Source organism: Pleurodeles waltl, chromosome 3_1, assembly GCF_031143425.1.
Source record: "Pleurodeles waltl isolate 20211129_DDA chromosome 3_1, aPleWal1.hap1.20221129, whole genome shotgun sequence".
Classification (NCBI taxonomy): Eukaryota; Metazoa; Chordata; class Amphibia; order Caudata; family Salamandridae; genus Pleurodeles; species Pleurodeles waltl.
Window position 1 is genome coordinate 1739378341 of NC_090440.1, and position 26045 is coordinate 1739404385.

The window sequence follows — 26045 nt, forward strand, 5'->3', positions numbered from 1 at the left end:
TTGCCTGACTCATTGGCCCCAGAAAAGAAGAAAATCCAGGCTACTATTGTGGCATTGTTTAGGAAGGAGGAGTCCTATGACTGTAACCAACCAACAGCACGTTTGTACGATGGGAAGTTGGCTAAAATGTTGGTGCTGGACCTCCTCCCTTTTTCTTTTGTGGAAGAAGTAGGATTTTTAGAATTTGTAGTGGCAATCTGCCCAAAATAGAATGTTCCAAGTCAGACCTATTAAGGGCTTTCAAGCAGTATGCAACAGTAGCCATGTTCACTATGGAGAAATCCCACACAGCTGCAAACATCTTGGAAGACTTTCACAGCAAGGTATTTTGAATGGCTGCTTACCAGTGGTTTCAGAATTGGATTTGCCTCGGACAGTGGCATATCAGATGGTGGCTATGTCAGGGTCCTGTGTTTGGCGCATTGCATCAACCTGGTTGTTCAGGACTGTCTTTAAAAAAAAAAAAATAATAAGACCTAGTCAGCAACATGCTGACCACCTGCAGAAAAATCTGCACTCATTTCAGCCATTACTTTAAAGCTCAGAAGCAGTTCAGGATTATTCAGCATGCTTATAGAGTACCAGTTAAAGCCCCTATACTGGAGGTTCTAACACGATGGAACTCGACCTATTACATGTTGCAGCATCTGTTTGAGCAGTACAGACAGATCAAGGACTATGTCATTCAAAGAGAAGGGGATGAAATTGGAATAAAAAAGTATGACCATGGATATGGACAAATGGGGCCTAGTCAAATGCCTGACACAGATGCTACTCCCTTTTAAGGTTTTCACATTTGAAACTAGAAAGGAGGACAGTACGATGGGCCAGACTATCCCGTTGGTGCATCTGCTACAGGACAGGTTAACAAAGGTACCTGAAAGGTCTGCACCCGCAGGTGTGAATGAAAACACAGAAGCACATGCCTTGATTGAGAGCTAACCCTTCAATAGGCTATTAATAGAAGGCTGCCTAATGACATCATGTTGTCCAAAGTGTACATCTGTGCAACACCAATTGGTCCATGGTACAACAAAAAATCAGGCCACTTTCATTCCTTTTTTTGAAGGGGATGTTTCAAAATACAAGTTGTGGAGTGGTGAGCAGGCCGGAGACCTGGAAGAAGAATGGTTGGAAATTACTAGAGTCACACTCCTGGCATGCTACCTTCAACTTTCCAAAGAGAGCACTCTTGTCTCAATCCAGCCAATACCAGCAACAAGAACACCAGCAACAACCACAACTACAGGAACAGAAGAATTGTCCCCAAACTCTGCATTCACTTGGTTTCAAGTGGCAGGTCTTAAATCCAGTGCAGAGGCGAAAGCAAATGAGGTTGACCAAGTGGCAGCAGCAATAAGAGGATGTTCCAGGAGTATCCAGATGACTCAAAAGAGGTCTATGTAGATCAAAACCTATTAGTGTGTTGGTAGGCAAAGATGCACCAATGGCCAGTGCTCAGCAGACTAGAAGTGAAGTATATGCCTTGTCCGGTAGCCTGTGTGTCTTCTGAACGTGTGCTCATTGGAGCTGGAGGAGTTCTCACAATGAGAAGGACCAGTCTCTCGTCTCAAAATGTGGAGAGTTTGACCATGATCAAAATGAACCAACATTTCATACCACACAATTACACTGTTCCCGAAAAAGCACAGGAATAGGAGACGTATGATTGGTCAGAATCAAGTGGGTTAGTTGAGAAACTTCTGGGTGAACCACCTGAGTTTGATGATACACTCTACTTCCCTGACTATGACACCATAGTACTTTTTAATTATTTATCTTCGAACTTCTTTATTTACAAAAACGAAAAAGATATAGCTAGTGGAACACTGTTGTGTCTGATTAATGCTGCCACACCATTTTTAGTCACATCTCACATATATGGCCAGATTGGAGTTGGCCCAGTGTGCAGTGAAGAAGCCTCTCCATTTCCTTCAGGATATTGGAGATAATGCCTGCCTCCCTCCCATGCTATTTATTTTTTTGCATTACCTAGCAGGGCTGCCCCAGAAGATTGTTGATTTACAAGACTGCCAAATCCCAATCTGTTGTTTGCATCAAAGAGGAGATACAATTTTGTACCTACCACTGTGTGTGGATTGAGTACTAATTGCACCAATGAGTGAAGATATATTATTGAGTGATTCGGAGTGATGATTTATGTGTTGGCAGACAGTGAGGGAGGATGTTAAACAAATTATTGAACTTGATTTCAATGATTTGCAATGTTTCAGGCCTGATGGGTGTTCATTTTTCCTGAGGGTGATTGTCCCTTCAAACTTAGCTAGATTTACCTGCAGGGTCCACTCCTGTTTTCTGGTTCTTCAGAAACCAGACCAGCCACTTTATTTAACAAACACAAATCAACACAAAACACTCCAATTCTGTTTCTCTACTTGTTCTGCAACAGCAGTGTACTACAGGTCTAACTTGCTCCGGTCAGGACTTGGACGGATTTACTCAGAGTCAGAAGGTGGATGGAAGGACTCAGGGTGGCACTACCTCAACAACTAGAAGACGGAAGTTATCGACTTCAAAGGAAAACCATGATGATGATGATGATGCCGCCTAATACTCAGCTTGTGGGATACTCCGCTCTGTTGAAAGGAGAGAGGTGCATTGATTTAGGAAATGCTGCCGAGTGTGTGTGCTGCACTGCTGGCAAACATAAAACTCCTTTTGTTTTTGCTCTGCCTTGGAGTCTTCTTGGTACACTCCTTAGTAGGTGCAGCAAGTGCTGTAAAACTTTGGACATGTGTTTCTGGGTGCAGGACCTAGCAACGTTCCCCAAACCAGGACTTAAGGTACTTTGTTCAGTAGGCCTAATTTGGCCCCTGTATCCGGCCCCTGCTCCATCAATGTTGACCAGAACTTGTGTCTTTGTCCCAGTCCAGTACAACTAGATAACGATAGTTGCCGCTTTGTGCCTTTAGGCACTATTTTGTATTTTAAAACTTTAAATTGCATATCTCCAGTTCTACTGATTGGATTTTTGGCATTTTGGTCTTGAAGTGTTTAATAAAGTTAACTCTATCTTTCTACATTGGTATTGGATTTCTCTTGTGCTGTGTTTTCACTTCATTACTGTTTGAAGTGCTGCATTAATACTTTAGACTTTGCCTCTATGTTAAGCCTGATTGCTTTTGTGCCACACTACCAGAGGGTTAAGCTTAGGCTATTTTGGGATTTGCTTGGATTTTTGCACTTACAGAGATTGTGGTTGCTGCCTGATTGGAGTTTCACCCCCCTGAACCAGTAACTATACATATTTTATATTACACAAACACGACTTGGTTGAGAATGAAACCTTTGAAAGATTGTTAAGAAACTCAAGTGCCAACATTAAGTGAAGCTTGCAGGCTGTAAAAGCAAGATGGGGAAGTGGTTTGCTATTGTGGCTCTGCTAGAGAGGAATACAATACTCTGCTTATGTACCAGTGTGATGGAGCAAATACGACAGTTACGTAATCTTTTATATACATATGACCACAGCACACGGTGCGTGTAGAGTTAGTGAAGTACAAAAGTAGAATTAGGTAATGCACATATGATAATGGATAGTATAGTCTTCTTCTTAGTGTTCCAGAGAGATGTTTAATTGGATCAAAAGCTGTGTACCAGTATGTACAGCCAAAACAGACCCAGCCAACACCTGTTTCGTCACACAGTGACTTTTTCAACGCAATACTTTCACTGAGAGATCAAGTGTCAACCAGATGAGATGAAGTAAATTCACGGTCTGTGAGTGGATCCTAATGAACAGTAGAGCAGGTACGGGGTTCCGGTGTCCTGAGAAGCGAGACTCAAATAACAAGAGTAGTGAAGTTTTATGTTTGCGAAAAATCCAGGTGAACCATGGTAAGTTCTGTACGTAGAGTAGTGGCATGTGTGTCCCTTTAGTCAAGTGTAATCCTTTTGTAGGTAACAAAAGACATGAAGCTCAAACTGCAATTTGATTCACTCAAAAGAGTAAAAAACTTCCCAAACTTAAAAAGTGGTTATGGTACTTTATTTAATAGTGCTAAGTGTTGAACACCACATTCAGAGAAGAATCCACTTTGCAATGTGGCAATGCTGGCCTGGCTACGGTACAGTACATATTGCAGTACTTTGGAATCTGGTCTGGCTATGATGCTTTATGCCCTAGTGCAATGTGAAAGTTAATCGACTTGTAGTGGTTTAGGTACTGCTGACACATATCATTGAAGCAGATAGTGCTTCTCCTGATCATCTATTGTGATATATAACAGCTTTGATGACTTAGTTTTGTGCCCAATTCACCATCTGGTTGTTTTACTCCAGCCGTTATTCATACAACAAAAGAGGCCTCAACGCTTGGAGTGCTTCAACAATGTTGTGTACTTTTTATTTTCACAATATTAAACCACCACTGCCCCAGTAGGCCTCTTCAACGCTCTTGTGGACAACCAATATTACCATCTTTCATGTGTTGTTTTTGTCTTTGAACCATTATTTTTAGTTGGGTACACCATAGTGACTGTTGGAAACTGTTGAACTCACATTTCCCCATATCCCATAGACAAAGATACGCCCCTGACGACAGTGCTGTATGGTGGCATGTTCTGGGTCAGACTGCAGGACAGCCACAAGCACCATTGTTGGTCTTCCTTCTCCTCATCCCACAGCGTTCTGCAGGACTTAGGGCATCACTACTCCCAGCAGGGATAACACCAGCTGGCATCCATCAGGTCAGAAGGGATGGCAGTGTGGACGGCAGGTGATCAGATGTCTTCCCTTTAATGGACTCTCATAAAAATCTGAACGAGGTTGCTTCAGTTACATCTGATCTTGAAGTGAGTCAGGGTCTCGACTTGTCAGCTGCAAATGTACTTGGTGGGCTATTTACCTGGAGCCTAGCTGAAAGTAGCCATGTTGTTCCATGACAGGATTTGCTTCTCCCAAAATGTGCATTCCTGATTGTAGCACTAGTTTTGTACATCCAACAAATGTCTTATACATGTAACTGCATGTGGCATCTCAAAGTTAGCTATGGTCTCAGACAAATCCCATGAAATAAATACATTTGCAAAATAGTAAATTGCAAATGATGCCCTTACCTTTGTACTGATCAATGGATCCCGGTTCACTATTTCAGATGGGATACAGTCTACCAGAAGGCTGCAGGGAAGCTGAAAGTGTTTGGAGACAACATTATTGAGCTTGCTGAAGAGCACCAACATTTATTGTGTTTATAGGAGACTAAAGCAACACACTTAAAACTGTTATATCAATCACTCTGCAGCACTAAATCTCCTACCTTTGCCCGAAGCCTTATGTAACAGGGGTACTTTAAAAATAAAGGCATAGTTTGACATGTTTCCTACCTCCTGTGGAAACACATTCATGGTGGTTAGTGTGAGCATAACACAAGGATACTACAGACCTTATTTAGAATTGGGTTGTAATGAAAAATCCTCCCATCACTTGAGAAGTGGTCAGTCAAGAGGACTGTCAGGAGTTCCCTTGCAGCAGTGCACCTAGCTCAGCTCTAACTTGCCTGATAGTGAGCGTTCAGGCCACTATGAAGCAGTAACAGTGACCCAGAATGATATAAAGGAGGAGGAATCCACTGCCTGTGGAGCTTCTTCTTCGTAGAGGAGGTACTGAGCAAGTGTGAAATGCTGGCTGAGAAACTACACCTAACCGTTCAGTAGCACCAGCTCCCAATGAAATTTGTCGGCTTGGAAGATGGGCTAAATTGATTGACTCTGCTCATGTCCCACACCACGCCTTTGACCGACCTCTGTTCCTGACTGGCCAAACGCAGAATGACAGTAGCTGGTGATTAACAAAGGCACTACTTGGGGAGCTGAGAACAAGTGACATGACTGAATCAGTCTGCAGAGCAGGACAATGGAAGAAGAGTGAAATCTCTGAACTCGGAATGTGGGGGGTTGGGATTATACCAGCGTGTGAGACATTTTATTTCAGTTTACATGGCTGAACTTTTCATGCCTGAAGCAGTTGCCCATAGATTGTGAGGATTGCATCGGAAATTGATAAAGCTTTCTGGAGTCTGGACATAGTCCCTTTTAAAGGGCTGTGTTACAGGTACACCTGATACCAAACTTATGCTTAGACTCCTATCAGGAGAAACACGCATTGGCAAAGGGCTGATGCTGGCTGCCAGTCTTTTAGCTTGGTCAATAGTTATTATTATTTTTTTTATTTTATTTTTTTTAATTGTGGAGGAACCTGCCAGGCCTTCACTAATTAAAAAAAAAATGGCTAAAGGCAAAAAAATGTTCATTAGTCTGTCTCCAAAAGCATACATTGCCAAATAATATACTTGAAAATTATGCCTCTCAGAAATTTGTAGACAAGCCAACAGGAAAATGAACAAGTGAAGGAGAAAGAGCAGCCTACTCCTTTGCAACTACTTCTGCAGTTGATGTCCGAAGTTAATGAGGTTATGATTGTGCATGCTTCTCTTGAAACTTCCTTAAATCACAAGGTGGAGAGGACAGGGGCTAAGCAAAAATCATTTCTCGGGCGAGAAGGATTGAACACGTTGCTGATGTTGAAGACTTCCAACACATTGTTTATTTGCAAGAAACAAGCCTTATCAAACAAGTTGAATGGAGAGTATTTAGAAAATCGTTAAATTTGCTCCGTTTTAAGATTCCCATTCAAGTTTGTTTTTCTGCACACATTTTCAATTCTGTAAAACTATTCCAGATAAGTTTAAAGGGAATGCGCCTAGTGCTGCTCCCCACCATCGGGTAACACCGCAACACGAAACATGGTGGCACCGCAGGTTTGGGGAGAAATGAGAGTTCGTAACCACTGCTATTTGGAGCTTGGCCACTGATATCAAGAGAGATATGGGAAACCAATGGTGAATGTGTGGACCAGGAGGCTAGAAAGAGTATTCCATCTGGGATGGGTATCAGAAGGACATATTTCAAAAACTAAATCAACTGTAATTTAAATTCATTGACATATTTACAGTAGGGGGGTCATGAAAGAGCCACTGATAATTATAGGAGATATTATTTTAGCTTAAGTGGGCATTTTTAAAACACTTTTTTTAAAATAAGTTTCAATGTCAATGCTATTATTAATCCGAGCAAAATCAGACCAATATTTGGTAATAAAAAGATCAATTCCCTTCACAGCTGTGCTCCAGGAAAAGTATCTGTCTCAGGGCCAAAGGTCCCTGGTTAAGTGGTAAATCAAGCAGTGGTGGTTTTGTTCCACAGCAATCACCATCTGGGTTATTGTTCCAACTAAGCTGTGGCAGCAGGGATATAGCTGTGTCAGCTTTTATGGCCCTCTGGTGGAAGATCTTGTTTAAAGTCCCTACTCCTAGACACCACTAAAATCAACTGAGACCAATATAAAAGTTTGCATTATGGTTATAAAGTTAGGTCACAAACTGTGAGCCAATATTGTGTGGCGGTACGATTATCTTAAATCCATTTTTGTATTTTTGTTTCTCTGGACAGCACCAATGTTAGTGAAGGTTAGGATTATGTTAGGATTTCTTAGGAAATAAAAGTTGTGTGTCAGACCCAACAGCCAGACAGTGGTCTCCTACCAATCTATTTGCCTGTTTGCCTCACATTTTTGCTGTATCTTTTTGTTAGTGTGAGGACTCTGAGCATTTTACCAGTGCTAAAGTGCATGCACTTCTCCCCTCAAAAATGGTATCATTGGTGCATACACAAGTGGCATATTTAATTTACTTGTAAGTCCCTTGTGAAGTGGTATACCATATACCCAGGGCCTGTAACTTACATTTTACTAGTGGGCCTGCAGCACCAGTAGCTTTTCAAATGTGTCTCAGGCCTGCCATTGCAGGCCTTATGTGTGCAGTTTTACTGCCACTTCAACTTGACATTTTGGCATTTAAAGTATCTTGCCAAGCCTTAAAGTTCCCTTTTGTTACATACAAATCACCCCTAAGGTAGGCCCTAGCTAGCCCATAGGGCGGTACATGTACTTCTAAACTGTACATGTCCTGGCAGTTAAATAAACCAGTGGTTTTTCACTACTGTTAGGCCTACTCCTCTCATAGGCCAGTATTGGGACTACCTTAATATACGTTTAAGCTGTAATTCCTGATAAGAAAAGAGCAGCTACATCATGTTTCATATCATTGGAATGGTAATGGTAAAACATATTTACTGGTAAAGTTGAATTTAACATTACTATTTTAGAAATGCCACTTTAAAAAGTGGGCATTTCTCTGCTCTTACTGCTCTGTGTGCCTTGCAGCTTGTCTCTAATACAGGTCTGAGCTAGGTGACAGCTACACTTTGCATTCCCTCTAGAAAGCCACAACTCAGGAAGGGTGGGTGTGACAAAAGACATATCTGCATTCTGATGGGCCTTCCTGTGCTGGAAGTGAGCTCACACTTACACTTCATTAGGGAAGTGCCTGTCCTCACACAAAGGGTTGATTACCCTTTCCTGATAGTCTGGAGCCAGGGCTGGGATGGAAGGGGGGGCCTGTGTACTTCAAGGAGCTGCTTTGAAGTCACCCAAACTTCAAAGCACTTTTTGGTATAAGTACTGGGGCTATGACCCTAGCAAATCAGTACATGTCTGGACTTGGGAAGAACTCTGCTGGAGTAAAGAGTATATGGATTGTCACTCTGCCTGGACTGACTGTTCCAAGGGACTCCTTCTCTGCTTTGCTGAGCTGCCCTGCTGCCTGCTGATCTCTGCCCTGCTGAGGGCAAGGACTGGACTCATCCTGCTAAATTCAGAGTGACTCCAAGGGCATGCTGGCTTGCGCCCTTCTTCTGCAGTCTCAGGGGCATCACACTTTAACTCTCCTGGTGCTGCTGGACTATGCCATCGATAAGTCCTACATTTTCCTGACGTGCCCTCTCCCTCCTCGGCCTCAGAAGTGGGTTCTGCAGCTGATTTTAACAAAAACCGACATGTCACGTCAAGTGTGTGAGAAATTCAGCTACATTGCTCCTTCAACACTGACACAGAGGCTGTTCGACGACAGCAGATTCACAGCCTGCTTGACCCAACAACATTGTTCTGCACAACTTGATGAGGACACACTGCATTCAAACTTCAGTGAAGCCCGACGCAGTGACCAGACTGTGTGGGAGATACAGCTGCATCAAGCCTTCAATGTTGGTGTTTTGCTCCATCAAAGGTACTGTTTAGTGGACCCTGCATGGGTTCTGTAGTTGGCCTATCTTACAATACGGTCGGCCTGAACTTTGGACTTGCACCAGTCCCTTGCGACCTTCGGTAACCTTTTGACCGCTAGTGACTTCTAAGCACGATTTCTGATTTAATCTTTAAACATTCATATCTCTAGTTCTACTGATTGGATTTTTGTCATTTTGGTCTTGTTTTATTCAGATAAATACTCTCCATTTGTCTAAACTAAACTAGTATGTAGACTAATGGTGTTTTCATTGTATTACTTTGTGTGTGTTGCACAAATACTTTACACTATGCCTCTTAAGCCTGAGTGCTCTGTGCCAAGCTACCAGAGGGTGAGCACAGGTTAATTTAGGGTGTGTATCTGACTTACCCTGACTAGGACTGTGGTCCGTACTTGCACAGGGTGCAAACCTGTACCGACTAGAGTTACAGTTTCTAACACTGTGGAATTAGCGTAGAGGTGACCTTTTCTGAACATGCCACAGCCTTGTTCCAATTTTTAGCTACCTGCGAGGCTACAATGTGGTGCTTAAATAACTATTGTTTTGTCAGATAAAGCTCATAAGAATATCGATTAATTCTTCTTTCAGGACGGCTTAGAAAGTGTAGATTCTTCAACATTCAGGAATGTGGAATTCCTATCACCCAACACCCAGGACATATTGTTTGGGGTCTAAGGCAACAAGTTTTCCTGTTTATTTTGTCCTTGGGACAAGTAGGCCCAACTCCCTGCAGCACAAACCCTTTGGCTGCCAGTTTACAGAGAAGGGCCAGTTGAGGTAATATGTTTGTCCATAAATTAATGCTGTTTGAACTTGTATTTATGGTTAATTAATGAAAAGCCTTCATTATTAGGGTGAGTGCTGTAAATAAACGTTATAAGGTCACATTGCACTGACAGTGGTTCCAGTAAAAGAAAAAAAATAATTATACACAGTTTGAAAGCTTTAACAATAGGGGGCTAAGTATAATTTACCCAGAATGCTCTCTGTTTAGATGCAAATGATTGCAGAAGTGTGTAAGCAAGAGTGATGACTTTGCTTTCAAAATAAAAAGTTCAGAAAAAAATGCACGTAGGAAAAAAAACGTTTTGCTACTATGAAAATGTAGGTGCTATTTCTTTGAAGCGTCATTTAGTAAAATGTGTTGATGCATGCTAGCATTTCCAAAAAATATTCCTAATGGAAAATTAGTGTAACCATTTCCAACAAGATTATGGGAAGCATGAAAATAAACAAGCACTGGCAAAGTCAACCGATCCAACATTTTTTGAGTATTTTGGTTTAGTTGATGCGTGTCTTGATTTGACATGGCTTTTGTAACACTTTATTGTTGTGGGAGCTGCCAGGCCCTCACTATTGTACCAAACACTGGCAAAAAGAAAAAAAAAGGTTTTTTTCTCAAATAGCGCACATTGCCACCAGTGGCGTAACAAAGGCCCCACAGCCCCCCTCTGGGGGAGTCCTCGGTATAGCACCTACCTTGAGTGAGTTTGGAGGGGGGGCCTCCATGCTTTTTGCAGGGGGGGCCCCTCCAGTTTTATTATGCACTGATTGCCACAGTGGTTCCTGGCACTAAACAATACTACTTTGTGTACCAATATGCTCCTTGTGGAAGTAGAATGTGATCACTCACAGTAAAGCCAGCTGATAGATAAGAGAGGGAAATAGAAGTTTAATAAAAACAAATGTCGTTGTTAACACCAGACCTAATTAGGGACCTAGGGCCAGATGTACCAAAGGATTTTACCCATTCTGTGTCTATGGGAAAAAGCATTCGTACATATGGCCCTCAATTCTTAAAGAAAGTCACAAAAGGGCACCCCTATTATATGTCTTTGGATTAGTGGCTTTTATGAATTCAAAAGAACTTACAGCAGTAGATCAGGAAATCGTACTACTAGAAAATATTTGTGAACTGTATTTTAGCACAAGCAAATATGCATGTGTAGATATGCTCATGTGAAAATCTATAGAGCATTTACAAGTTCACTTTTCCTCCAACCACTTTTTTCCCAACCCTGGATGAACCTCTACTTCTGCCATTGTCAGGTGTAAATTTCCAAACGTTCTCATTATGGGAAAAGAGTAAAGAAGAGCTGGTGAAAATCCTTAAAACTTGCAAGTTAGCAGGTTTGCAGGCTCAAAGGCATTCCAGCCATGGAACTATTGCTTACTGCTTCCCCCAGCCCCAGTATGTAGATCTGCAGAAAGGTGACAAAATAAGGAAATTACTTTAGAAGGGATTGACATAGTAAGTATTCAACCCTTACTATAATTGTAGCCCTGGCATAATCAGAGAGGGTATTCTCAGAGCTCTTCCATAATGAGATTGCTGCTATAATTTGTCGCCACACTAAATGGCACCAAAGGGACCAGTAGATTTGTTTACAGGACAAGTAAATTTACGAAGCAATCTGTCCCATGGACAAGTTGATATTTTATTAAATTCCACAGCTCTGATATTATGGGAGGCATTTAAAGCTGCAATTTGGGGTCACATAATAACTCCTTCTGCTCACCAAAGAGCCACCAATAAGCATTTAAAAGAGGAATTAATGACATGACAAAGTAATAGCCAACAAGCGGTTGTTCACAGATAATAGAAATCCTGAAACAGTTACCAGTTGGGAAGCCATGAAGCAGTAATTTAAACATCATTATTATGAAGGAGATTGGTGAATGGTGGCACATTGAGACAGCAGGTCTACTAGGAGGGAGAAAGGTTGGTAAATTCCTTGTTCAGAAATATTTGCTGGAATTTGATCAATGTTACAGGAATCCAACATCAGGATTCGAGACCTCCGAGACAATTATTATTAATTTTTATATCAGCCCTAATCAGCAATCTAACTTACCAGTACAATCTTTTTCCGGTATTCAGGTAATGGAAGGAATTTCTCAACTTTCCTTTTATAAAATCACTAGAGAGGACACATATTCAGCTGAAATTTATAAAAGTTATAAAGATATTCTCTCCACACATCTTACCATCTTGCATAACCATATGCTCACATAAGGTCTTCTTGACCTTTAACATTATTACATTTTGGTTTCTGTCTTGTCGATTGGGTACTCATTTGGCTGAAGCTATAAATTATTACTGTACAGTGCTAACAGCAGCTGCTATAATACGTCTGCACGCTGAGAATGCATTATACTCCCAGATCTGGACATTTGTTATACTATGTAAGTGTTAAAATTTCCCTTCCTGGCTCACAGGGATAATCACATTCCTCTATTTGTAGTCCATTGCAATCTAAGCATCAATCAAAATGCATAAGTTATCAATATAACTAGAGGAAGGTTCCAGGGCTCTTCTATGTCAACAGTTCTATTTGTCCTGTTTATAAAACCACTGGCAGTCTACATTAGGTCGTCTACCACAATAGTGCCTGCAGCTTTTTAGAATAGTTGCAATTAAATCAATTAAATTACATTTACAAAATGGTTTCCAAAGCTAATACATACCCCAAGTGATGTCGACAACAGCCTGAAAGGCAAAAAAACATTATCAGAATTAATTGAAAGATACCTTTGCAGCCATTTAAATTTCTTATCATGGTCTTAGTGGCAGCTCATCCATGTTGATGTTTGTGTAATGCCCCATCACAAATATTCCCCACCACTATAACTTTCTGGAATTCTGCAACTCCACTGTACAGCTCCATACCACTGGAGTACCAGGTACAACACTAAGTATGCCTGTGGTGGACACCGATTCTTGTTCAGCTGATCTCATGTTTTTTGCTCTTTGGGATGATGGTACACTGGCAGAGACCACGATTCGAAGATTAAGACAGGATCTTCATCACATGAACAGTGTGACTGACAGCCTAAGACCAGTAACACTGCCAATCAACTAGCAGTTGAAGATGCTTGGTAATTGCCTATGTTACAGCTATTATACTGCCAACCAGGCTGTTAGTGTGTGCACAAGGCCGGCTAAAAGTAACACAGAGGGAGTTGAGTAGAGAAGCATGAGCGAGCAAGTACCAAACAGTTTTGATAGCCCTAGAAACTAAATTATGGTCATAATGCAACTAATTGATGCTGGAAGTAATGGGGGCTGTTAGTTGAAGATATAGGAATAGGTACAGGCCATAGTAAGAGAACCATATATCCAAAAACAGGTAACGCTGATCAATTAACTAGTATGGCTTTCCTTCCCAAAGTGTTTATTTTTTTAAATATGCTGGGGAAAACAGGGGAAACTTCCAGAAAGTAACAGCAAATTAAAAAGACCACAAATTGATTTCTCTGTCTCAAAAATACCAGAGGTGGCGAAATCTAAAACACTAAACCAGGCCTTGTCATATTCAGCTTAAAAGCTTAAAAAACTTACTCACTACATACGATTAACAAGCTTGTGCTCAAGGACAGGGTCTTAAACCATGATTCCTTCTTAATGAACACTAAGGGCCTCATTATGACCATGGCGGGCGGCGGAGGCCGCCCGCCAGGATCCCGCCCTCCAAATTACCGCGCCGCGGTCAAAAGACCGCGGCGGGTATTACGAGTTTTCCCCTGGGCTGGCGGGCGGTTCCAGTAAAACCGCCCGCCAGCCCAGGGGAAAACGACCTTCCCACGAGGATGCCGGCTCGTAATCGAGCCGGCGGAGTGGGAAGGTGCGACGGGTGCAGTGGCACCCGTCGCGTATTTCAGTGTCTGCAAGGCAGACACTGAAATACTTTTCGGGGCCCTCTTACGGGGGCCCCTGCCGTGCCCATGCCATTGGCATGGGCACGGCAGGGGCCCCCAGGGGGCCCGCGACCCCCCCCTACCGCCATCCTGTTCATGGTGGCTTTCCCGCCATGAACTGGATGGCGGTAGGGGGGGTCAGAATCCTCATGGCTGCGGAGCGCGCTCCGCAGCCATGGAGGATTCCAATGAGCAGCGGAAAGTCAGCGGGAGACCGCTGACTTTCCGCTTCTGACCGCGGCTGAACCGCCGCGGTCAGAATGCTCATTGGAGCACCGCCAGCCTGTTGGCGGTGCTCCCGTGGTCGGTGGCCCTGGCGGCCACCGGCCGCCAGGGTCAGAATGACCCTCTAAGTATGTAACCACATACCTAAGATTATTGCAAAAATCAAGATATTGCATTCATGATGACCAGTAGTGCTCATTTCTATTGTATATAGCATATACCTGCACTCCTCTACCTTAAACTGCTCACACTGTAGTTCTTATTTTATATTTCATATGACTATAACAAGAGAAATTCAGAAATTAGCAAAGCCAATAGGTGTTTCAGCACTGAAACCCATTCAATTTGCAAATGCTTTTTTTGTGTATGATACCCACCCTGAATGCACAGTGGCCGTCTTTGAATGTATTTGCAATATTTTAACAAATCCATTTAAAGAAGGACATGGTTGATGCACTTGCATCCATGACACCCATCTCTAAATGCATTTGTAATATTAAAACAGGCTAATGAGTAAGATCCATTTTAAGATAGACACCTGTAGAAAGGGCAGCAGACACGAAAATGTTCTAATTTAAGGAAATGAAGTGGGAGGGAGCAAGAAGCAGGAGCTTTGGGGGGAAACAATGGAGGATCAGGTTTGGAGCGGTGAATTAAAAAAAAACAGGTGGGATGAGGGATAGGGGTGCAATGAAGGAGTGGCTTGGGGCAGAGGGAGAATACAAAAAAATGAGGTGGATAGGAAGGGGCAGGGAGAAGAACAGGCGCAATCGGAGAACACAAAATGGAGAGCAAGGGAGGAGAGAGACAAAAGGGAATAGGGGAGCAGCATCCTAGGGAGAGCAACACAAGGATTCCCATGTAGTATTTAAAGTAAATTAAGTACTCCTGTGAATGCAAGCAATGTTACAAGTCAAAGGATACAAGTAAACCATTGAGAATACTACGAGTTGAAAATGCTCCTACACAGGACACACACAACAATAGGGAGGCAAGCCACTGAATCAAGCGAAGACAAACAAGATAGACAACATCATCCGGTCATGCACAACAGCCTCACTCAAAGTCCTTTCCGTGCCTTTTTGAAGCAATAGGTCTGTTTCACAGACGCCTATGGCCGACTGTAGCGGAGACCTAAAATTGACAAAACAGATTGAGTGTAATAAATAAATATTAAACTATATTGCCTCTCAGCATGATAGTTTCATTTTCTGAATATATTTACTAAAAAAAAAAAAAACATTCAGCAAGAATGGCACTAAATCGTGTATGAGGAATTATTACTGTGCAGTGAATACTTTTCTTGAGTACTAGAAATCATTTAAAAGTCAGTTCTAGCTTTAGACATTACATTTCAGATACTTTCCCTAATTTCCATCACAAACATTATTTTCTGAGTGGCTAGTCGCTCTTACTAATACACAAATCAGACACAGAACTCTGAGCTGGAAAGGGGAGGGTGGGGGGGGGGCTGAGAAAAATGTTACAGAAATTGGTCAGTAAGTCGAGGTGATAGAGTTCTATCTTTCCAGTTCCAGAGTGTTTTTCACTCAAAGATTTAGACAAAGAAAGAAAAACGGCCAAATGTACTAAATTTGTAGGTATCTCAAAGCCTCCAACTCGCATGAATAGAGGCTTTGAGACCACTATAAAAGTATGTTGTGTGTACTAAATCAATTTTAGGAGTCGTCAAAATTTTACGAACTGCTAAAATGGGTTTAGAAAAGGATAGCACCAAATCAAAAGGAGTTTCAATTTGCAACCTACCTAATAGATGTTCATTAGGCAGGTCATTCTGTGACTCTGTAAGAAACACTATTTTACAAACAAAGCTGTTAGTACAGAGGTTGGTTTGCAAAATTATTTAGTAGTCGCATAAAGTTTTAACACAAATTGTAACCACTTTTTACAACCACATTTTTAGTATGTATGACCCAGAGTAGTTTGAGGGAAGATATGGAAGGTTGTTTGGCCACAAAATGGTTGGATACACGAGAAAATAAGATATGTCTCATGCTGGGAAAAACACAAAAAAGTTTGCCAAATGTTATTATTTCCCTTTGGTTTTTTACTTTTCTATAATTGTATATTGTTTTCGTCCTCTCTTTTGCAATGATATAGGCTTGACCATAAATATTAAAGGAGTCATTTAGAAGATAGCGGTGATTGGACTCCTGACACAAAAATGCTAGAAGTTCTTCCACCCTCACTGCACTTTACTGTCTTAATAGGAGAGTGGTGAAATGTGGACATCCCACTTGGTAAGCCTTTTTCTCCATTGGATTCATGATCTGGCGTTACTGACGCTTCCTGAAATAATGGCAGAGAAGACACCCATTGTAGGGTAACCGGTCACCCGCCATTTCTTTCACCATTAATTTCACAAAAGACTGTCATGCAAACCATGGTAGGCTTTCACATGGGGAATGCAACTAGTAAACCGTCACAACATGCTATGGACGCATGAAGTATGGAACTGACTATAGAGAGTGCCCACTTTTTTTTGTAAATTATATGAACCGCTTTCCTACAAAAAGTATTTGTACCTGTTAATAGTGATAAACCCAATATTTTATTGAGATTGATTAACTTTCACCCACTGCTGATGCAAGGTTTATGGAATTTCAACAGATACAATGATGCTGCCACATAACCATGAAAAAGATCTATACAGTTGAGATGTGATTTTTTAAACATTTTTTTTTAGAATTTCATAAATCTGTAGCCATATCACTGTTAATTTGATATTGGTCAGGTTTTTATTAACTACAAATAAACTGTGAACTGAAAAATGTACTGGCGGCGGCCACGTTTGTGCAAATTCCACCATGACACACAAACACTCAAACTCCGTAGTGGATTTTTTTATTTTACAACGTGGCTTCCCGCATTATATGTTTGGGAAACCAACCCCACTCCACCCTTAATATTCAGTAGGCCTTGCACTGCCACACAAACTCAAATCAAGCAATAAGTGTGCATTGATAATCAATAATTACCTCTGAGGGGGGGGGGTGCTGAAAAAACTAAAAATGTCTGACGAACTGGAGGTACTGCCAAACTTTTACTTTAGCGGTATTCTAATGTGTGTCCATGGAGACAGACATCAAACTGGACCCCTTTCACATTGAGCCCATCTCTCAAAAGAGTGACAATACTGGCTGAGGAACTGGAGGGAAAACTTGCAAGAGGGTGAGGGAACCGCACTGGTCCTTGAACTGTCCTGGAGCTGCTGTTTAGAGTAAGGAGTAGTCTGGGGCTTGGCAAGTGTGCTCTAGTTTTTGGCTGGTCAACACTGTTCACAAAAGCAGTGGAGTTGCACAATTCGGATTCCATCCTTTATACGTCATCGTTGCGCAAATTATGCATTTACATTTGACATCATCTTTATTATGTGCCTTAAAATTATTAACGTAGATGGATGCTAAAACTTATTAATGCAATGTATTCACTAAAAGACTAATGTTTATAACGTAAACACTAATGTTCGTATAAAGTGCTTACATGTATTTGTTATTCAAGTTTTGCAATTATTCTTTAAGTTGTGTTTATTGAAGTAAATTGTATTCCTCTTTTCCACATTTATGTTAATCTGGAAAGTTAATACCAGCAGGTATAACCATTTATTTGAAATGGACATTAAGGGGGTCATTATGAGTTTTGAGGACAGTTTTTACTGTTCGCTGAACTTCCGATGGGGAGGTTGCCACTACACAGGCTACCTCCCTGCTGCCCCATTAAGCATTTTCCGCTAGGTCAGCATTTACGCCCACTGGCCTACCTGGGAAACAGCCTACAGCATAGGAGTGAGCAGGGTGCACCAGCACCTTCGCGATGTTCACTGTTCTTGGTCCTTATTGTGTGGCCAAATGGGTTTCAAAGAAATCTAAATTGTTTAATATTGTTAATTCCCTCGCCTCTCCGTCAACCCGGTGAGAGATTGAAAACACAATTCATGGGTGTTCACAGCAGACGTTCATAGAGGTAGATTGTAATGCCCAAAACAGCAGTGAAAAACAAAAATACATAGCATTTATTATTAAATAAATCTATATTTTACTGTACATGCTGAGGTAACACAGTTTCTTCTTGCTCGCACCATCTCCAATTTTGCTCTGTAATTACTAAGGCACATTACCCCTTAAGGAACCTCGACAGACAATTTGCCACAACGTTGCTGTTCTCTTTTCAATAATGTACATTTGAAATGTACTCCAGCATCAATTGAACTAAATATGCTTTCAAGGGAGTCAAATTCTTCCCTGACAACTTAGAACGTATTTGAAATCCATGTTCCATAAAAAACGAGAGAAGTGTTGAACTGTCCAGAAAACCACCAAGATATCACGGTCATCCACAGACTACCTCATTCAGCTTGAGATAAAATCTTGAAGTATAAGCCACATGCCAAACCTTCTTTCCATTATTATGAGAATCACCCCAATCCTTATCTGATTGCATCAACTGAAACCATACTCTCGTGTTTATACTAACTGATTATTAAGACTCCTTACACCATCTTCATCATCTCCGCAAAAAGCGTTTGCTGCTCTTCCTTCAAAATATACTCCGCTCCCTTCTTGGACAGATTTCCCAAGCACATACTGTATTCACAAAAAAGGGGGAGTTACAAAAATGTACAAAATTTAGTATAATGTGTGCACCCTACACTAAATTATAACAGCTGTTTCTTCTTGGTGAATGGGATTCTGCAACTCCTTTAACCAGGGACTCCTCAGCTTCACCACTTCTCAGGAAAGACCAGGACCTAAGTAGTCTAGAACCTAAGTATTCTGCCTAATTGCTGTACAGCTTTTCTTGCTTTAGTCTTAAGACGGTTCAGTATCAACCTCTTGCATACATGCATATGTATTTGTGAAGGCTTCATTTCACCCTTTATGAATATATATTTGTCACCCTGGAAACAGCTAACATACCACTCCAGACCCTTAAGTACTCTCAACATAGCTAGCTGGAAGACTGACAAACAGAAATGTGTCCAAAAGGCATTGTTCTGAAGAGGTCCATACAGTTATGAAAGCAGTATGTGGCCCTAGACTCAGATTGGAGGTCAGCTTAGATGCACTAAAGGTCTCACAAAATCATAAACATATTACCAGACCTGCACATTTAGTGACCTGAATAATCTACTTAACTTAACTGTTATGTGTTGGACCCCCGTAACCTGGTCTCAAGTTGTGTGATCCTAGGCAAATATTTTGTTTTTACAGAGTTGACTTTTTCTTCATTTCCACATATTAGAGCACCTTCAAATAAGTGAGTTCAGCATTTCTGTTGTACAAAAAAACTATTTTGTTTGATTTAATAGGTTATACCTTTTACTTGATGTATATTATGAATCTAGGTCATATATAGGGAACACCTGATGCCTGATTTACCTCTTAGGTCTCTACTAGCATGGTCATCAGGGCAGGTGCAGAAATGTTTCTCAGTTCATATTTTTAAACTTTAATCTTACTACATATATTATTAAAGCATGATGTGGTAGACATGTTATTTACAAACAGCACATTATCCATTGAAATGACCACAAAACGCTCCCATTAACATGGTTTTACTGAAAATTATATAGCGTATAAACAATAATGTGTAGAAACTGGGTTTCAGCAAAAATATTTATAATTTGTAAAATCTCCAAGTAAAGTGTTATGGTTTGTTTTGTTCCTATTAAAATCTTTGTTTCCATCACACAGAATCACAATGTGCTTTCCTAACTAATAAAATATATTTTGTAGAGTTCACTTAAAAGCTATTTAAATGTTGTGCGTTACAAAAAACCTGACACCGTACAGCCTTTCATTTCACACTTTTTGTACAGGCAGTTCACTCTACAAAGTCCTCTAATTGCACAGTCCAGTCAGAGAACAACAAGTAGACACCAATTTCCAGAAAAGAATAAGCAGCAAATTGTAAGAAGACATAAACTGACATTTGACCTGTGGCTCTAAACAAACAGCAAATGTTACAAGATAAAAACAAGATTGAAAGGAATCTTTATTGCTCATTCACTCTCTGGGTAAACAGAACACATTTTCCTGGTCAGCTAGCCAGAATGGGCCAGCAGGCCATAAAATAGCTCACCCTGATAAAATCAGACTCATCATAGCAGCAAGAGGGACAGTAGATTTCTCGAGGCGTAGGTTTGTTGGCTTCAGATCTAATGTCAAAAAGACAGTGGCATTTCCCAACAATGCAGTTAAGTTGTTGAATAGAGAATAAACATCCACTAAAATGTTGAAATTGAGCCTTCTCAACTCAATGCATGTCCTCAAAATGCCCATTCTCTTTGCACACCAGTGCCACTCAGAAATGTCAACCTCTTTAATTTTACCACCGTCACAAACTGAGTCCGCAATTATTTTTTTAGATCTTCCAAGAACTGGCACTGTTGCATTTGGTGCTTCATAAGTGCCAAATTCAAGTTGAGACATTTGTTATGAAATAAATTCTTTAATGTACCCAAATTAATTATGAGTACATTTAGAAGAATTTTCTAATCATCTTCAAACTTACCATTGTCCTGTAAATTATACATCTGCTCTTCTGCTCATGAGAACCAACATTAAGCTCAGTTTCTTGTGCCTCATCCTTCCATCCTAGAGCACATATTTCCTCCTTTGATACATATGTATTTGCCACTTGATACTAGCTATTCATCTTTTAAATTTAAATTAATTCACAAATAACCCTGCATCTGGATCAGTTCTCTTTCAAATCTATTCACTGTTGTATTTGATGGGATCAACATCCTTCTCTTGTACCCAAATTTTAACCACAAAAATACACTCTTCAATATTATTTATGGAGACCCTGAATCCGTCATCCGTTCTACTTACATTTTTCAAAATGTCACCTTCCACGTAGTCTTTGTTTCTTCCCAGTTGCAACCACCATTCTCATCACTTCTTGTTCCCAACTATCTATTTAGACCTTCTCTTCTCCTTTCTCATTTCTTTTTGTCTTTTCACATGCAAGTGAAATGCTCATTCCTTCCACTTTCAGAGCACATTCTCCCTTGTGCAACACAATACTTCAATGAAGCCATTTGTAATCTGCTTAAGTTACGATGGCATTCTAAAAATATTTCTTTACATACTTCACTTCATTTTTTGTAAAATTTCACTTTCTACACCAAGATTCAGATTCTCACTTATCTTTATGTTTGGTGACCTCCTTTGCCCATTAGCTAACTTCTCCACCACATTGCCTCTTGTGATAACCTCATCTAAACTATGGTGCCCCATCACCCACAACTTTTCTTGTATTGTTTTACTACTCAAATGAACCAAAACCTGGTCTCTTAACAAGGCTCAATATAAAATCTACAGTACAAGTGAAAACTAAACCTCTTAACAGCAGCACTAATTAAGAATGGATCCCTCTTCCTGAACTTTTTTGTAGAATTTATAGTGTAAAAACCACAGTCAATCGTGCTTAAAATATATGTTCGGCCTTATTATAATGTCAAATTTGTGTAACACTTTCTCACCCTGACCTGTAGTGACCAGTTGCAAATTTCTGAATACTTCATGCCGCTCCAAACTCAAAGTATAAAATAGCATTACCTTTCCCCAATATATTCTCGCTCTCTTCAGCACATATATCTTGTAAATGCCCTACTGTTGGAAATGACCTTCTTTTGCGTGGTATACCCCAAGGTATTTGTCTTTCTTGTTGAACTTGCTTTTGTTGGGCATAAGACTCTGCGCACATTACCCCAGTTAACCAGGGGTAAAGTGCTTGGGCTCTCCCTTACAAACATCTGAAAATTAATATACACCTAATTCGCAAACGTACTTCACTTATAAGTCTCTAACATATGGCACTACATGTACCCAGGGCCTGGAAATTGAATGCTACTAGTGAGCTGCAGCACTAATTGTGCCACCCAATAAAGCAGCACTGTCAAATATGTTTCCAGGTTGGCCACTGCAGCCTGGGTCTGCAGTTCCAAACTGGCATTTCAACCTGGCAAAACAAACATTTTGCCAGGCCTAAATGTCCTACTTAATGCATATGGATCACTCCTAAATTCAATGATTTAAACATCATGGCAATCAAATACCTCCAGAATCGTTTTTCACGGTGACAAGGCTGGCTCTCCCATAATTTAACTCTGGTTTGCAGTATTACATTTTTTAAATGTGAATTTCAATTTGGGAATAGCTACAAAATTATTTCAAGGACTAATTTTAAATCCAACTTAATCACTCAGCCAGAATTTATATTACTACTATGGAAAGAACACTTTATTAAGGTTGTATTTTCCAGCCTAAAATCAAAAGTCTTCCTTGCCAGTTCCAACTCTTATTTGACCCCTGATGGCTCCCCTTTGGTGATGTGTATTGCGCCCAGGCATTGGACAATGGGATGTGGGAGAGGGTTTCCTCCCTTGACAGAATGGTCTTGTGGCTGTGCCTAGTCCCTTCCTGGGCTTCAAAGGATACCTAAACTGTCACTGGCACATGAAGGGCACACCTAGGTTTGCCTCCCTTTTGTCTCTCCAGTCTAGTTGGCTCCAATACTGACCAGAACTGGGCGAGAGGAGTAAAGTAGTGTTCTCTGCCCAACATCTTGCATAAATGTGGACCCCAAAGACCTCTCCTCAGAACACTCCTGGACCTGTGAAAAATCCTGGGGACTGCCCTACTGTTTGAAAAACCGAAAGAAAGACTGAAACTGTCTGCCTTGGGCCTAGGACCCCAGCCCGGAATCCAAGGGTCAGCTTGCTGACCTCTTTTTTGAGCTACAGTGAAACAACAAGCTTCCAGAAACCTCTCTCCTGAAGCTTCCCAGCTGCCCAGTTCCAAATGGACCTGCCATTGACTCGGCTGCTGGCCTCTGCTGGAGTGAGTCCTAACCCACCAAGTGGTGCCCTCCAGGACCTAGACCCTTAGATGGTGCTAGAGTGTACTCCTCCTGTCCTCATACTGTAAGAAGTGGGACTTTGAAACTTTTTGGCAACTTTCTGCCTGGAGAGCTGGCTGAGACCAAGGATACCGGTCAGCTTCAAATTGCCAGTTTGCACAGATGAAGGCGATCGAACTTTCAGAAAACTTTCCAAGACAAAACAGGAGCAATGCCAAGCAGCATCCAATTGATGCCCATGAATATGTGGGCCCAGACTTCAGACTCTGCTCACTTGGAACGTTACTGGCTTTGTCAATGACCACTGTTGGACCACCCCCTTTGTTCAGCAGATATCTGTCATTCAGCCTGCTTCAGATCCAACTTTCCCAGTCAAGGACCACTTTTTCTCCATTAATATTAGACAGAAGGTATACCTTCTACTGGGCCATACCTGGCCCCTGTTTACAACCAGTAATCCAATCGGTCAGCCGTAACCTTTTTGCTTTGACCCAGTTTAGCATGACCAGGTACTTGTGGTTGGCACTTTGTGCTCTTTGGCATTATTTTTAACTCAAAGTTCAAAAAATCATATCTCCCATTCTACTTACTGGACTGTTGTTGTTTTAGTGTCATTTTATTTATTAAAGTATGATCTACTTTCTAAATCGCCTCACTTTATCACTGTTTGAGTGCTGCAGACATACTGTGCACATTTCCTCTATGTTAAGCCTGGCTGTTTTGTGCCGAACTCCCGGAAGCTTAAGCACAGTTTGAACAGTGATTTGAGTGGTTGACCTTGGCAAGGATTGTGATTATTGTTTGAAGTGGGTTCTCACACCCTTCAAGTAATACTCCAATTCCTACATCTCTGTTACTCAAAAAAATAAATGATGAGTCCATTTGCTACATTAGATCATGAATGTAAAATAAGGAAATTAAAAACAAAACTTAAAGATATTGCTCAAAAGAGCAAATCAATATATACTCTGATTGTGCCCAGTAGCTTCCAGTTACTAGTGGCGTTCATTAAATGGAGTTGGAACAATTTAGTCCATAGTCTATGAGATCCTCTGATATTTAACCAACGCTTCCTTGATAGCTAACTTGGGGCCATATGTATAAACACATTTTCCCATAGACATAGAATGGGTAAAAACCTTTGATACATCTGGCTCTCAGTTTCTATTCCTAGCCGGCACAATCTTAGATCTTCCCCTTATCTGCATCTAAATGCAACTTTTAGTTCTTGTTCCATTGTATTATTTCCTGCATCCACAGGATAGTTTTCTGTAACTCATCAGATATGATTATTCATTAAAGACAAAGCAATGAATATAAACAACGGAAATCCTAAATTTGCTGTGTGTACACAGCAAGGAACACACAGTGGCTAGCAGGTCAAAAATACAGGCCAGATGCAGGGAAACTGACACAACGGAAAATGTCTCGAAGCCGAGACCCCCAGACCAGTTCTTCCTCCTGTGTGCAAGCACCTGGATAGGATACACACAAATCCTCAGTTACTCGCTTAATGAGAACACACCCTCAAAAGTCATGTGGCACAATTCCTTGACCGGCTTGTGGGGCACATATACATGTTCCAAATCTTGTGGCACGGTTCCTTCAGTATGTTACAATGCAAATGTTCTGCACAACTGAATACTCAATTGTAGTTAAATTCTTCATGTCACAATTATCTTTCCAGCTCTTGCATAGCTTATTGTGCCAGACACCACCAGCAAACCTTTACCTGTATGGTGAAGAGTGTCCACTATTTTATAGTTACAGGGCATAGAAGAGGATTTACAAGGAAATCCACGCTTGGGTTTAATGTTCCCTGTTGGGAAACTTGTCATTATAAAGATCAAAGAATGCTAATAAAGATGTAAGTTAGTTTATTTTTTGTACGTAATAGAAATAAGCTAGGCCAGTAATTGGTGCAACAAGAAAGAAATACAACTGCCACAAATGGAAGGAAGGCCTACCACAGTTCTCTTAGTTATGACAGCCCTAACATTACAAACGTTAAGATCAAACAATCATTTGCCTGTGACACCAATTTAAAAACGACAGGAATTATGTGGAAATAATGGTAAAACGTGCTACAAAGGGTTCAGGTCTGCACTGATTTCCTGAACTCAATGTATTGTTGGGCTGATCCACGACTGGCTGTCAACTGACACCAACGCAGTTTGCTTCAATCACAGCGCCGAAAGAATGACAGGTTTTACAGGTCCTGGTGGAAACTATTTATCGGACTTTGGAAAAATGATTAAAGCAGACACACACTACATGAGGCTGCTACTGGAAATGGGCATGGACACATAGTTGGCTCGTGGAAGCCCATTCTGCTCTGAAAGAAGCTCCCTAGCATCAATTCACTGGTAATACTGGCAAGTGCAGCTCTTGGTCTTTAGCCCTCGAACTAGACCCGACAGCAGTGAGCTTGGTTGCCAGAACTCAGAGTGCAGTTATGGGAGGACATCAAGGCCTTGATTATGAGTTTGGCAGATGGAAAAGCCTGCCTGCCAAACTCCAGAGGTCGGGTTAACACCTATGCGACAGCCCTCACGCAGACCCTATTACAAGTTTCCTGCTGGGCCAGGGGGAAACAGCCCACAACAGTGAGGCCGGCTTGTAAGCAGCACCTGTCACACTTTTCACTGTCTGCTCCAGCAGACAGTGAAAAGTGTGACAGGCTGTCATGGGGGCCCGCGCAACCCTCATCTCCGCCACCTTTTACATGGCGGTGTAACTGCCATGTAAAAGCCAGCAGAGAGGGGACTCGTAATCGCTAGGGCAGCTTGCAGCACTGCCCTGGTGGATTAAGACCGCCGGCATCACCAGGGCGTTGGCTGGCGAAAAAGTGGCAGTGCCGGCGGTCCAACCGTGGCGCGTTCGCCAAGGTCATAGTGTGGAGGCCAGACCGCCAGACTCGTAATGAGAGCCAGAGTCTTGAAAAACAGTAATGGGCTGACAGCAGCTTCAATCGTCTAACCCTGTGTCAGAGCAACCATAGTGCTTCTAAATTATTCAGGTTTAAAGAAAAGCACAGAAAAATTCAGAGGGATTCTCTTTTCCTCTAGTATA

General features: G+C 41.3%; 1 protein-coding gene across 1 annotated transcript in view; it reads right to left on the reverse strand.

Moving 5' to 3' along the window:
- The window catches only part of LOC138285560 (uncharacterized), a 999550-nt gene that overhangs the window by 936614 nt on the left and 36891 nt on the right, over positions 1-26045 (reverse strand). The window contains exons 2-3 of the mRNA XM_069225654.1: positions 12630-12651; positions 5079-5150 (exon numbers count right to left, since the gene is read on the reverse strand). Coding sequence (XP_069081755.1) covers positions 5079-5150; positions 12630-12651 — 94 coding nt within the window. The remainder of the gene's footprint in view (positions 1-5078; positions 5151-12629; positions 12652-26045) is intronic.